This window comes from Pogona vitticeps, chromosome 3, assembly GCF_051106095.1.
Source record: "Pogona vitticeps strain Pit_001003342236 chromosome 3, PviZW2.1, whole genome shotgun sequence".
In the NCBI taxonomy this organism is placed as follows: domain Eukaryota; kingdom Metazoa; phylum Chordata; class Lepidosauria; order Squamata; family Agamidae; genus Pogona; species Pogona vitticeps.
In genome coordinates, this window is record NC_135785.1 from 173644542 (window position 1) to 173660152 (window position 15611).

Below are 15611 nucleotides of genomic sequence, written 5' to 3' on the forward strand. Positions count from 1 at the left end.
GCCATGTGCAAAACTCTATAATAACCTTGTTTCTTTTAATTTCCCTCACAGAGCAGAAGACACAAAAAGATGACAAAAAGATCGATAAATGGTAAGTATATATAAGATGAGAGACACCCTGGTTGATATAAATATATATACACATGCATAATTGAGTTGATCAATGTGTCTCATTGTCTTACCCTCTTTCTTTTAAAAAAGCCTTTTAGATATCTCTTCAGCTCATTGGCTAAAGACTTATGGATTAGTTGCTAGGCGACTCACTATAATGGATGCCTTAGCTCCAACAGCTGTTCCGCGCACAACGAAATACATTCCAATTCTAGACAAGCATGTTGTCTCAAAAGTATTTGATGATGTAAGTCTCTTTTATACTGTTTCTGGGCAAACTCTGGCTTTACAACTGTTCCTGGATTCAAGTGTTTCAACTAATTGTATTCTCAATTGTTCCAGTCATAATACACACTTAGAGCTCTATTGAATAACTCCTTGATTTTGGGGTCAAAAGCAACCACGGGAGGTTCTAAACAAAAATTATTCATGAGAATATTCTTCCAAACATATCATATCAGGTTGCCACTATTTTCGCCATCTGCTTTTGCTTTGTTGTGATTTGTTTTCTCAACTGTCTGTAACCTCAGACAGTTAAGGATCACATAATGTTGTTGTTCCTTGTTGTTTCAACTTATATACCGCCCCATAGTCCTAGAGCACTCTCTGGTGGTTTACAACATAATTCTGCAAACAACAACTCCCCCCCCCCCCAGCAACCTGGGTATTCATTTTACCAGACTTGGAAGGATGGAAGACTGATTCAGCCTTGAGGCAGCTACCTGAACCTGTCAAGATCGAATTCAGGTGATGAATAGAGTCTTGACTGCAGTACTGCAATTTAACCACTGTGCCACGGGGCTTATAGTGAATAAGATGATGCCAAGATGCTACATAGCCAGTGATATTTGACTATATGATGAGGGCTGATAAAAGACAGTGGGGAGAGTACATGGACCTTTCTAACTTAACATTTTCATTTTTGAAAATTTCTCTAAATGTTGTGTGTGTGTATGTGTTTCGATGCTGCCAAAATTAAACATTTAATAGGAGTTTCAGTTTAATTATACAGAACATATGGCAGTCCTGATACTGTCATTATTCTCTGAAAAATCAAGTACTTGTAGCTGCTTGAAGGACTGATAAAATAAATTCTGGGCTGATATTTTCCTCCATTGCATAGCCCCATCTGCAGGTAAACAGTTGAGAGCATGGTGTATAGGCAGACATACTAAATCTTCTTCTGATTTATCTGTGCTGGTAGATGCCATTTTGCTTTCCTTGGAATAACACAATGTCAGTCCAAGGGGACATTTTGGCTATGAGAGAGAATATAATGTCACTGCCTTGAAAATGCTTAAGAAAGAAGACTGTTTTTTCTTACCTCAGGTTTTTATAGTAAGGATTGGGAACAATTGCAGTCACTCAGGAGGCAAATAAATAAATGTGTGATGTTTACTTGACTTTAGAACCTCAGTGTATTAATTAAATTTAATTAATTATTATTAGCTAAATATCAAGCATACAGACCACACAGAAATAATTCTAATTTAATTACAAATATCATGCAGCTGTGGATTAGAAGGTGGCAATCACTTTCATAGTTCTGGAAGCTGGTTTTGCTGTCCTCTGTTGCCAAATCTCAATTAAACCTTACTGGCTAAAGCCTATTTTTCCTTGTCTCGTCCGCTTTCTGTTCACCACTCTGCTACTTTCCTCAATGTTCCTTCTCAGAACAATGTTAGAATACAACAGAGCTGTTATCTACTGCCCACGGTTTTTACACAAATCAAAGCTATATCTGGCAACATTCTAAGACATGGTGGTACTTTAAGTTATTCAGTGGAGGGACTTCTGTAGGTACTCCAATCTTTTGCAGTTTGGCAGGTGGCTACCAAGGCCTTGGTGGTGGTGATTACCAAAGTTTACTTTCCCAGAGAGGCTCAAATGGTGACCACTTTATAGTCATGTTAGCGTTAGGTAATTATTTTTATTTTCTGATTTTTTAAGATCTTCTAGGACATTGTTATTGTTTTGTGGTGCTTGGTTTTATTGTCTTTAATGTACAATTATTTCTAGTTACATGGCGTTTTTTACTGATTTTTTTGAAGTTGAAAACCATTCTATGAATTTTATGAAAGGACAGCATATACTGTACTACATTTATGCTACATTTGTGTGTGTGTGTGAGTTGTGATGGTAGTGAAGGTTATAATGTTTTGCTATTTTATTGCTCAGCCTACTTTGATTCTGTCACTGTATGTATTTGGAATATTATGTTTTGAATATTTCCTTCTTTTCTTATGCTGCAGGTTCTCCCTTTTGCTCATGTGAGCAATGATAAGAAATTTGTCACGCTGATTAATCCTCAGGCAGTGGATCTCGATGCCTATAAGAAGAAGCTGAAAGAAGCAATAAAAATATATGAAAGGCAAGTCTGGTCAGCGGGGAAAAAAACACCCACCCCCATTTAGAGAGGCAGCCCTGCTCTGTGCCAAAGAAAACACCTCGACATCACACCTTATGTCAGGGCAAGTTTTGGTTGTTCAGTCTGCCCACTGACACTGGGCTGTTCAAGAGGAAGGAACAGATGCAAGAAACAGAACTAGAAAAATCCAGGGAAAGAGAAGTAGGTGGAATTGAGTTGAGACTCTAGTAATGTCATGTGGATGTGCTGAACTGATCTCAATCAATGGGCAACAGAATCCCCTCTTAAGCAAAAACAAATGGTATGTGTGAACAGGCCCAAAGAGTGATGGGATGAATTATTTGTGGGAAAACTCCATCGTCCATAGGAAATAGTATGGCAGGACACACTGAGAGGAGAGTGGAGGGAGAAAAAGGGGAGGGGAGGAGTAATTGAACAGCCAGTATCTCCCAGCTGTGGTCCCATTTCATGGAATAAGCCAATCAGAATACAGTGGTGCCTCGCTTAGCGATCGCTCCGCATAGTGAAGAAATTGCTTAGCGAAGGGATTTAAGCGATTGCAAAAGCGATGGTCCCTATGGGGAAAATTCGCTTTGCGATGATCGCAGGGAATCGATCATCGCAAAGCCCCCATTTTCGGCCAGCTGATCGGCAGTTTCAAAATGGCTGCTGGAAAAACAAAATGGCCGCCCGCTGTGCTGCCTCACTTTAGAGGCACCGAAAATGGCCGCCCCTATGGAGAATTTTCGCTTAGGGTTAGTTTTTAAGCCCATAGGAATGCATTAATGGTGTTTTAATGCGTTTCTATGGGCTTTTTAAAATCCGTTTAGCGATGAAATCACTTAGCAACGTTTTTTCCTGCATGGATTCATGGCGCTAAGTGAGGCACCACTGTATATTTTTTTCAGTGACAGTGCTCTCATTGAACTTGGCTAAAACCAGAATGTGATATAAGCATGCAAGTGAAATGCTTTGTTAAAAGGCATTTGCAAGGTCAGGACATTAATAGACATTGTATGAGATTAATTTACTGTTTATAAATAGTAATACCTATTCATTATTCATATATGACTTCCTCCCTTAGTTTTGAAATCTCAGTTTCACAGTGAGAAATGTTTTTTCTTTCATTGCAAAGTCTGCATCTCACAATAATAAGGTCAAATAGATTTCTATTAACTGAACAGAGCCAGTATCCCTTTTAGGAGATTATTCAAATTACCTTGTGGGGTAGTTTTATAGATTAGCTCATCTTCCTGCCCTAAAATTGCATATTTTTGAAACAGTTGCAATTTTCCCTACTGAGATCTCAAGATGATGAAATATGAAGACGCCAAGTCTCAGTATGGAGTAGTTTATGAATGACCAAGCAATAACTCTGAATTTCAATGCTACATTTGTTCAGACTTGTCTGCTATGCCATGTTTGGTGTGTTCTATTTCTGGGAATCAAATTTACACGGGTAGCAGCACAAGTTTCTGAAGTGGGATTGGTTAAAAACCCATTTGGCACCTGCTAAATTGTGCAATTTTTATTTACCCACAAAAGCTTTATAACACACACACACATACACACACAGTGCATGACATAAACTTCTGCTTTCCTGATTGATAATCTAAATGGTGTTAGCATAAAACGCAGCAGAAGCAAAATACAGTGATCACAATGATTTCTAAAAGGAAAATAAGTTTCTGTTGGGTGATAAATGACCCCTCCCCACAAAAAAAGAGATCTTGAAACTGGAAATAATTATTATGTGGAGTAATTACAGGCATAGGAATACGAGGAGGTGCTTAACCGACAGTCTGTGCCTATCAGAAACAAAGAACCCAGCATTCTCAAATTTTTATGCTTGTGAATAAATTAAGGGTTTTGAGTATGTGAGACACAAATTATCCTGAAGTGTTTATGCCCCTGAATGCATAAGAGCCTCTGGCATGTTTTGGTAACTCTAGCTGCGCCCTGCCAAAGGGGCACATCTGTGGTTCAAAGAGAGATGGGTTTAGTCCAGAGCTTCTGCCAAATTCCATCAGGGGAAGTGTTACTGCATCTGTGGGCTTTGGCACCTAACCAGAATTTCTGTGCAGAAACAAACCACCAGAAAGCTTTTATTCTGCAGGTTGTGATTCTTCATATCCCTTCCTTGGAATTCCTATTGAATGACTAGAACTTGCTAATTAACCTGTTGCATGGCTGTATTTGCTCAGCAGCTGTTAAAGTTAAGGCAATCTCTGTTAGTAGACACCAATTTGCTGTCAGCAAGATGGATTCGGAGGAGGAAGGCTGGAGGCAGAATATGTGTCTTCTGTGCAAGGGGTCCCAATTTCCATTCTGGTGTATCTGGCTGAGTATTCAGCAGGCAATTCAAAAATCTCTCCCTGCAGGATTGGAGAGCAGGAACTTTGCCACTCAGAATGGATAATATTAGGACTCAAGAATCGTAGCCTTCCTCAGTATAAGGCAGCCTCAAAAGTTAATTCCGTTAAGTATTCTGCATGTTAGCATGTCTTGTTTATTTGGAAGGTATTCTGGGTGCCATAGCCAGGATCCTATCTGGAACAAACCACTCACACAGTGTAGGTTTGACCTTTAGAGAGGTTCAATAATTTGTGTGTGGTATCACACACAACCCTCATGGAGAGGAAAGAACTTGAATAGGAGTGCCCGTGCTGCTTGATCCATTTATTTCCATGTGAGCCTTTATATAACATGAAATGAGTTATTGATGTATTTTAGTGGCTATAGCTACAAAATGCTATGTTTCAAATGTCTTTGTCAGCCTTATCCAATCTGGTATCTTCCAGAAATGCTAGGCTAGTACTCCCATGTCTTCCAGTTGCGTTGACTTGGGATAATGGGAGTAGAAGCCCAATCCATTCAGAGGGCACCAAGTTGGATGAGATTTTTAGGAACTACTGGCTGCAATTCAAGGACCTTCCTAGGCAAGTGGGAGACTCATCTGTTGTTGTTTTGCAGAGGCGGAGTGGTTGATGGCCCCACTTCCAGTTGAAACACTGGTGTAAAGCATGAATGGATCCTCTAGAACAGTGTATAAATCAGATGGGGAATCAGTTCCCTCTGCTTGCTCATTTTTCATGCCTTATCAAGCTTCAGTGTTTCAGAAATTAATATGCTGTTACTTTGGAAGATGAGTGACCTTTGTTTTCAGGAAGTAGCTTTGTACTTCATGGTGGGCAGACAAAGACAGCTTCACACTTGTATCCTCTCAGAATGTCAATTGTTTCAGTTTCCTTTTAGTTCAGGGCCTCTCATTTTATTCAGTATCATGTTAATATGATGGGCGCTGACTTCACTCTTGGAAATGTTTGTGCTTCCATTTACAGGCGCCTGGATCAAATTATTTGGAGAGCATTACCTGAAGAGGATAAAGAGAAGTAAGAGGTGGCCTTCTTAGCTTTCCAACTCAAGGTTTTCACTTTATAAAAATGCTGACAGAAAGAGAGCCATAATGCTGAACTCCTTGGGAAATACTGTATTTTCTGTGTATAAGACGCCCCCATGTATAAGATGCCTCCCACTTTTCTAACCCAAAATTAAAAAATCTGGAACATGTTGGCATAATTGGTATTCAGTGGTATATCAGTTCTGAATGGGCAGGTTCTGTTGTGGCTAATTCGGTGACTTCCATTAATCAGTCTAATCTGTTTTAAAGATGCTGTGAAGTTTGGGATATATATATATATTGCATCACAGGACCTTTTTTGGACTACAGCTCCCAGAATCCCAATGCCAGAACAGCACTGGCTCTCCCAGCTGTAGGATTCTAGTAGCTGCAGTCCAAAAGAGCTGTGTCTTCCACCGATTGCTGTTTAAAGGAGGCTGCTTTTTGCTTTTCCAGTGGCCCCAAAATTGCAGTGATGTAGGTGCCCTATACTTACTGCAAACCTTTTTGAGTGCTGGATCTGGGAGCCCATAGCGCATGTAGTTGACATGATATGGGGATCAGAAGCCAAATGCAATAACTTTGTTCTTAGATTTGGACAGGATCAGCCAGTATCATATGTGGAACATAAGGAATCTTTGCTAGAAGTTTTAGAAAATGCAGGTTGGCCCGTTGCCTACGAGGATGTGATGTTATTGGAAGATGAGATTTTGATGGGACTAACATACCTACAACAAGCCATTGAACTTCAGCAAGCCTCTAGAGAGGAACCCCAGAGAATCTGCCCACTTCGGATCAGTCCCCCTAAAGAGGTAGGTGCTGATAACCACCGCCACCGCCTATGAAACTGGTGACCTCTGTATATATTGGACTGCATGATTGATTGGGGGCTTAGTTGTAGCCCAACGTATCTGAAGGTCCCCAAGTTGTGGAAGGGCATCCTGAGACTATGCTGGGATTTTATAATAAAAACAGGTTGCGAGAAAGTTTAAACTCCATCCTGGTGAGTGATGGCCCTGGTCCAGATAACAGTGAGGGTTTATATGTATGTTTTAAAAAAGAAAGGGATTTCAAAATGTATTTAACAGATTGTAACTTAAAATCAGCCAGCAATTGGATTGACTTTAAATGCCATTCAATCAAAGGAAATGGGCACCTTTTATTTTGAGAGGAAATGATGCTGTGTGCATTGATTGACTGATGTAATCTGTAATTGAAATGGACAGTTGATAAATGAAAACTTCTGCCAAGTAGGATTATGCTAAATCAACCATTCAGTCAGAGAAACAAAAAATTATTGAGAAGAGTATTATTAAAATGCTAATAGGGTTTCTCCTCCTCCTTTTCCTCCTCCTCCTCCTTTTTTGTTTAATGAGGTGTTTGGCAAGTAGGCAAAGCTGGCTGGATGGTTCAGTGGTTTAGGAATCTGAGTACTCTCTACCTGGAAAACCCTGGAAAAGGGTTGCCATAAGTCAAAATGGACTAGATGGCATGCAATTATTACTATTGGGAAGTAGAATATTGGCATATTTCAGTGATGTTGGACAGGATGCCTGTCATCCGTGTGATTTCTAACAAGGTATGTCTTCAGATATCTCACACACACACACACACACACACACACACACACACACACACACACACACACACACACACACACACACACACACACACACACACACACACACACACACACACACACACACACACACACACACACACACACACACAAAATAAAGCTCTTGTTTTTGCTACTCTTGAACAGGGAATTGTTTATATTCAAATGGGAAAGGCTTTAAACACACGTACTATCCTGAACACATTTACTTAGTTGTGGAATTTACTCCAAAATTCTGCACACATTTAATTGAATGGAATTTATTTCCCAGTAAGCATTCAATGTATTACCTAGGAATTATCATTGAAAGTGTGAAGAAATGTATGAATAGGACACAAGAGCTTAACTGATTGAGTTCATTTGAGCAAAATTCTGCCTGTCAGGTTAAAAGGAATCAGCCATCTTCCTCCATTTCTCCCTCCTCCAGATGTGTTGGCTTAAAACTTCCTTAGGGATTATGGGGGGACATACTGTATCTGAAAGGCACTAAACTGTGGAAGGTTGGTGTCTTATTCATAAAGGCATGGGACTGCTGAGTCTGCCTGTGATCCTCCTGAAAGCACTCTTGCTCTTCTGAATAGTAGGGTCAGATTTGAATAGGGAGCTCCCCTTCTCCCACAATGTAGGTCGACATAATCACTACCTGTGTGTTGCTTCAGAGAACAAGGATTTCACACTGGAACTGATCACTCCAGACATTAAGTCTCACAAACTCTGGAGCTCAAGGGTCCTGAAAATGTCATCTCTCTTCAGTTCTGTTACCTGAAAAATGCCAATTTTACATTAGTGTCTGTCTTCAGAAATAGTCCTTATGAGCTCTATATGCTAATTCATATACTGTATAGTGAATGAGGACCTAACAGGTACAGTACATTTCTTCTTCGACAGAATTAAATGAAAAAGGCTGCTGAGAACAACTGTCTTCCTCTGACATTAGTTTGTACTTTCTCTGAGTAGCAGCCGAAATACTGGCATGTTTACTGGCTCCTTCCGGGTATCTTCCTCCCCGCCCTGTTGTCCTGACATACCAACATATGCTAGGCACCATGATGTGATTAACACTGTGCAATCACTTATCCTGAGACAACCTGCTTTAGCAGTCTAATCAGAGCACCATCTTCAGTAATTGCTAATCTGCAGCTGTAAAGATTTATGAGCAAGTGGCAGCAATGCAGGCAGTGTTCAAAACTGTGTTGGACCCCATGTAGAAATAAAATGTTTCAAAACAGGAATAGCGCTCCTCAATAAATGGGCAGATAACATGTCTTTTCCTTGACATCTTAATGCGAAGAAAAGGAGTTGTTTAAACAGATGATTAGTATTATTAATAATCATATGCCATCAAGTCAACTCTGACTTTTGGCAATCCTTTTCAGGGATTTCCAGATACAAAATACTCAGAAGTGGTTTTCTATTCCCTTCTTCTGGAGGGGCCCTGGGACTGTGCAGCTTGCCCAAGGCCACATCGGTTGGCTGTACTTGCAGGAGGCACAATGGGGGAATCAAACTCCCAACCTCCAGCTCCACAGCTAAATACTAACCCACTGAGCTTTGTCCAGTCAGCTAAACAGATCATTAGAAGTCAGTAATTTCTTTTGCATTATAGGGGATGGATATGATATATTCTTGATAGTAATATATTTTTAAGAAAAGCAATTTCTAAAAAAACTGGTCATTTTTTACCCCTTCAATGGAAACATTAGTCCTTATTTTTTTATTGATATTTTGTTGTTCAAATCTGATGACAAATTAATGAAGATAGCAAATATTTCTAGGAGCAGCTTTATTGGGTCTGTTCATTCTGTGTACAAATAGCTGTGAACATCTAGTACGCATTTACAAAGCGCTCTGGAGGCTTTAAAATATTCTTTTCAGGCTGCCCAGTGTGGTGTAGTCAGTGGATAGAGTGATGGACTAGGATTTAGGAGGCCTGGGTTCTAATCCCCACCCAGATATGTAAAACAACTCCAATATCACCTTGAAATCCTATTAGAGTCACTATAAGTCTGTTCTGATTTGATGGCACAGAACACCAGCAAGTACAGTGGACCCTCTACTTAAGGAATTAATCCGTATTGGAATGGTGGCTGCAAGTCGAAAAGTCTGTAAGTCGAATCTCCATTGACCTACAATGCACTGAAAACCGTTTAATCCCATAACCAGTGGTTTTTATTCTATTTTTATTCCATTTTGGTTTTTTTCTGGTCTGTAAGTCGATTCTCTGGCTGCAAGTCGAATCTAAATTTTGCAGCCAGAGAAGTCTGTAACTCGAAAAGTCTGTAAGTCGAGCCGTCTGTAAGTCGAGGGTCCACTGTAAACAGAAAGGTATAGGGCCATTACTGATATGAAGAAAACGAAAAGTACAGCTCATGTTTTAGACAACGGAAATTGTCTAATATGTGTTTGCTTTTACTTGGAAAATGAAATATTTTCATAACTATAAAATTCTAGGAACTGTAGGAAGAAAAATAATGAGCATATACAGATCATGTTTTTGAGCATCCAATGCAGTTTACCTATATTGGCTGAAATCCTGTTGCTTAGTGTAGTAAGTCACAACAGGAGTAGGCCCATTGCATCAATGGAACTTATGGAGGAGCTGACTCACCAAATCCCTGCTGATTCAGTGGGGCTGTGCTAGCTGTGATTTACTACACAGCTCAGTGGCTGAGGTCTCTGGGTGTGGAGCCAGAGGTTGGGAGTTCCATTCCCCATTGTGCCTCCTCGAGAGGGGCTAGACTCAATTATCCATAGGGTCCCTTCCAGCTCTGCAGTTCAAAGGTTATTATTGTTACATTAAGCAACAGGATTCCAGGCATTATCTCAGAGATGAGCAGGCTGCACTGATAAGAAAGCTGCATAGGTTGCAGGCTCTTGTTCCAGTACTGTATCTGATAATCTTGAATGAGGATCCAAGTATTTCCTGCTTCTCTGCAAGGATCAATGTCCTGTTTAAGCTACATAAGCCTGCTCATGCCCAGAGTGGAAAATACTTGAAAGTGTGATTCAGAGTGTATGAAGGTAGGAAACCACTACCCAACCCTTAGCAAAATTCCTTGATGCCTCCACTTATGGTCCTTCTCAGATCTTTGTGAGCAATTTGTTATTAAAGATGATGGAGATTTGCCACTGAAAAATCTACACATACCTATTCAGATATATCTTCCATTGAGTTGGTGACGTTTGCTCCCAGGGAAGTGGACATAGGATTGTAGTATGAGCCAGGTGTTTCATACATGCAAAGCACCACTGAGAAGAATTCATGTTTAAGGCTGGAATTTATTTTTTTTTTGTTATCTAGGAGCAAAAATCTCCTTAAGTACTTGGTTTCATACATATTGCCCTGCGGTTGGTCCTTTGTTTTTTTCCTGATACTTCCATCAATGATAGCTATCTCAACATATGGCTAAAATAAAACCTACTTTTTGTGTGTGTATAACCTAGAAATGTCCATCGAAGTTGCAGGCAAAGAAACAGCAGAAAGGAAAAACATTTGATGCTCTCAAAGGCCGAAAGGTCATTGCAAGATCGGAAAGCACTGGATTTTACTACCCAGGTAAATACCTGCATGGTGGTTGTTTTGTAGTTCTGCATGGATTCTTTTTGTCTAAAGTTCTAGTAGAGAATGATAAATCGCTTAAGAAGCCCATTTTCAAAGATCTTATGTGTGCCTGTTTGATTAGGAGGAACCAAACAGAGGCCAGCCCCATCACCAAATATAAAATGTAACCAGATTTCTGAAAATTCACATACTGTACACATTTACATTGAGACTAGATGCGACACCCAGGCTCCTTTCCAAATATTAGAACTGTTGGTACATTTTCAAGTTTTTCTCTTCAGGTAACAGCTGAAGTCTTATAGGTTATGGTAGATTTACCTTGCTCTACCATCATCTGCCCCCACAAAGTAGAGAAAACAGTTCACTTTTAGATTAAGTCTTAATATGCTTCTTTCATACTGCTGTCAGAAGAAGAATAAATAATCACGGGATTCTGTACAGTGTTCCTTTCCAAAATTTCTTGTTCCCCACCACTAATATAAAAATATGGGACAATCTTAATAACTATAGGTCCTTACTGAATTAATCGGAACATAGATTAATGGGGGTGTTCAGGAGAACACATTGATTGATTGATTGATTGATTGATTGATTGATTGATTGATTGATTGATTGATTGATTGATTGATTGATTGATTGATTGATTGATAGCCCACCCTATACAGTGGTGCCTCGCTTAACGGGCGCCCCATTTTACGAAGAAATTGCATAGCGATGAAGATTTTGCGATCGCAAAAGCGATAGTATTGCAATGTTTTAAATGGGGAAAAATCACTTTGCGATGATCGGTACCCTGTTTCGCTTACCGATCATCGCAAAGCGATGATTTTTTAAAGCTGATTGGTGGTTCCGCCGGGTAAAAAATGGCCGCCGGGTAAAAAAAAAAGATCGCCCGCTGTTTTCTGGGACGGATTCCTCACTTACCAAGCAGCGAAAATGGCCGCTGTATGGAGGATTTTCATTTAAAGGTGAGTCTGAAGCCCATAGGAACGCATTGAAGGGGTTTCAATGCATTCCTATGGGCTTTTTAATATCGCATAGCGACGAAATAGCTTTGCAGCGATTTTTGCTGCACCGATTATCATCGCTATGCGAGGCACCACTGTATTGCAGGACCTCAAGATGGGTTACAAAGCTGTATAAAATAATTTAAAAACCTAACATATTTAAAACAATTTAAAATCAAACAACACAATATCAAAATATTCAAACATTAAAACAATTGCACTAAAAACTGCATAGGCCACAATCCTTAACCCCAAACGTGCCAATAAATAAGTATCTCTTGATTTGGTGCTGAAATGATTCCAGTATTGGTGCCAATTGAGTCTTCAAGAGGAGGGGGCTACATCAGGAAGTAAACCCTCCCCTCTGTGTCCACGTAAAGTGTTCTCAATGGTGAGGCACAGACGAGGGCCTCCCCAGCACATCTTCGCGATCAGGTCTCAAGCTGTTCAATCACCACTGGCTGCAGTCCTAGTTCCTGTGCACATGGTGAGCATGAGGAACGGTTTTTGGTGCATTCCAGTGTATGGAGCAATGAGCTGTTCCCACTTTGCTGTCTGCAATGGTGTTTTCTATATGCACATTGGTATGTGTGCAGGGCCCATTTTCATACTGGCCATACATGTAGCTTTCCACCACTCCCTCAGAAATTGGCATGTGAAAGGACCTTCAAGTTGTGATCAATGATAAGGCCCAAAATAATGAATGCATGACTCTTTCACTGAGTCAGGCCATTTGCCCATGTACCCCAGTATAGTCCACTTTTGAGGGACAGCAGTTTTCTGGCACATTTGTCTGATGTATAGGCCTTTTTCAGTTCCAATTTGTAAAGTAGAGATGTTGATAACTTTATTCATAGCATGTGCTTTCCCATAGAATCTCCTTACCAACTGCATGTTAAAGGACATAGGGATTCCCTCCTCCCCCCCGTGAACTGTATAATAATCTGGATCATGGAATTTCTCTCTCCATCTAATGTCTTTGTTTTAGGAACAGTAATAAGAAGCATCACTCCTTTTTATGCCCTTGTGGATTTTGTAAATGGACACTCGGAAATTGTACCCTTGAAGTTCCTTATGCCTGTGGGGGGTGCAATGCCTTGTCCGTCTTTGCAGGTAATTAATTCACTGTTTCTTAAGATCGTTTCCATTCTCTTTGACATCTAGTCAGGTATCTGTAAGGTGTTTCTTAATGGGACATATTCCTTATTTTGGCACATCTGATGTGTTTGGTGCATTTGGATGTAAAAAGGACCGCAGCTGGCTAACATTGAGGTCCTGTGTTGGTGCATATATTTCCTGTTGAGTATCTAATGGTGAAAGTGAATGTGTGACATCCTGTAGAATCTAGCTGTAAGATTCTGCCATGGTGGATGCATATCACTGTGGATTGTAGCCATGATTTTTTTCCAGGAATTTTTTTCCCTGTGAAGTAGAGAGGGGCTGAGGTCCTTGCATTCTTGAGGTCCCTGCTGTTTGTCCTGGAAGGAAGCACTGCTGTATTTGTTATTCCAGTATGTACTCAGAGAGACTGAACTTGCAAAGTAGTGTGAGATGGGGATGTTGTATATACTCAGAGGTGCCTTTCAATTATGACATAATGGCTGAAATCCTGTTATTAATATAGTAAGTCACACTAGGCCCGCTGAATCAGTGAGGATTTGGTGAGACAAATCTATTGTAAGTTTCCATTAATTTAAATGAACCTATTGTGGTTGCAACTTACTACATTAAAGTAGATCTGCTAAGTGACAGGATTCCAGCCTATTTCGAGAACCCATATCTTTACAAACAGCCTGTTTAATGAAGGGGAAGACATGTTAAGGTCCAAATTAATTGCTACATGAAGTTATATTTGAGTGCAATTTACAAATCTGTTTTATTTTAGCTGAAATAGCAACCATGGAAAAGTGGTTGATCAGGGTTTGGTCCATAGTGCCCAATGAGAAAAGATTTAGAACTGCAGGCACTACCCACAATCCCCCCCCCCCAAAGTGAGCCTGTGTGGATGTTAATGCCAGCGTTCTTCCCAGGGCCAGTAGTAGCAGGGACGGAGGTAGAGAACTTCACATTGAACATGGTGGAGAGAGAGAGAGGGAGAGGGAGAGAGAATGAGGCATAACCTCTCTTTGTTGCATGATGTAGTTCCAGAGCTGATCCCCTCTCCTCACATTCCTGCAGCCGCTACTGCAACAAACAAGGACAGCAACTGTGTTTTTGCATTTTGAATTTCATCTAGTTTGGCCCTAAATGACAATTTCTGAAAATATAGACAGCCTGTTGCTTCTAAATACAAGGATACTCAATTTTAAACAAATTTTGGGATTGGCAGTCACCTGGTTCAGTCCATAAACCACCCACGATTAAGGGAAGCAGGGAGCAGGCTGAAAGACCAAGCATCTTTGCAAATGATTTCATTTTCCATCATCCACCATTGGCCTCACTGCATTGTTTTTGGGAAACATTTTTGCATTTATGGCAGTGAAGCAGTGAAATGCATTTATGAGATCAAATGGTAAAATTTACATTGTCCTCTCTATTTCTTTTAAGATGGCAAGACCTTGTGAAAGTTAAATTTGAAATGGATGCTCTCAACCAAACTTCTTTTTCTGCTTCTGCAGGTTGGAGACTATGTATTTGTCAGAATTAGGAAACAGTTTGGGGAAGAATATTATGTGCCTGGTATTGTCGTAGCAACACCACATAAAACTGATTTAGATGATAAACTCTACACCATTTTGAAATACAACAACAAAAAGGTAGGCGGACATTCAGTAGATTAGCCTGTAAAACAGCCACACGTTTTTCACACTTCATACCAGTAACTTTTTGGGGGAGAGGAAGAGAACAGCTAGAAAGGGACATTTTGTCCCTATTCTGGTCTATGTAACAGGGAAAAAAACCTAACAGTCTAAAAACATATATGATTAATCATATGAAGTAATTGCTGTCATTTATGGGCCCTGCAAAAGTTTTGTCACTACTGAGGACTAGACACTGTCACTAATGCTTCTCAGCATCTGGAAAATAGCATGAGATATTTTTACTCCCAGTACCTTAAAAGAAGGCTGACCTCCAAAGAATTGATGCTTTTGAATTGCGTTGCTAGAGAAGACTCTTGAGAGTCTCCTGGATTGCAAGGAGAACAAACCTATCCATTCTGAAGGAAATCAACCCTGAGTGCTCCCTGGAAGGACAGATCCTGAAGCTGAGGCTCCAATACTTTGGCCATCTCATGAGAAGACTCCCTGGAAAAGATGCTGATGTTGGGAAAGTGTGAAGGCAGGAGGAGAAGGGGACGACAGAGGATGAGATGGTTGGACAGTGTCACCGAAGCGACCAACATGAATTTGACCAAATGCCGAGAGGCAGTGGAAGACAGGAGGGCCTGGCATGGTCTGGTCCATGGGGTCACGAAGAGTCGGGCACAACTTAACAACTAAACAACAACAACAGCCTTAAATCGGCTGTTTCTTTTAAAAGGATCCAAATGACAAAAACCAGTAAGATTTTTGGGATAATTCTAGTCCTAGACAGGTTGTTATCTG

The 15611-nt window shown here is 40.3% G+C and overlaps 1 protein-coding gene across 5 annotated transcripts in view; it reads left to right on the forward strand.

Moving 5' to 3' along the window:
- Nucleotides 1-15611, forward strand: part of VWA3B (von Willebrand factor A domain containing 3B) — an 81951-nt gene that overhangs the window by 60555 nt on the left and 5785 nt on the right. For 4 of the 5 annotated variants that reach the window (XM_072994449.2, XM_072994453.2, XM_072994452.2 and 1 more), the window contains 8 exons: nucleotides 52-91; nucleotides 202-358; nucleotides 2364-2482; nucleotides 5821-5871; nucleotides 6472-6691; nucleotides 10942-11053; nucleotides 13055-13179; nucleotides 14685-14822. In XM_072994449.2, the coding sequence (XP_072850550.2) occupies nucleotides 52-91; nucleotides 202-358; nucleotides 2364-2482; nucleotides 5821-5871; nucleotides 6472-6691; nucleotides 10942-11053; nucleotides 13055-13179; nucleotides 14685-14822 (962 nt within the window). The remainder of the gene's footprint in view (nucleotides 1-51; nucleotides 92-201; nucleotides 359-2363; nucleotides 2483-5820; nucleotides 5872-6471; nucleotides 6692-10941; nucleotides 11054-13054; nucleotides 13180-14684; nucleotides 14823-15611) is intronic. The other variant, XM_072994450.2, reaches the window with a different exon arrangement.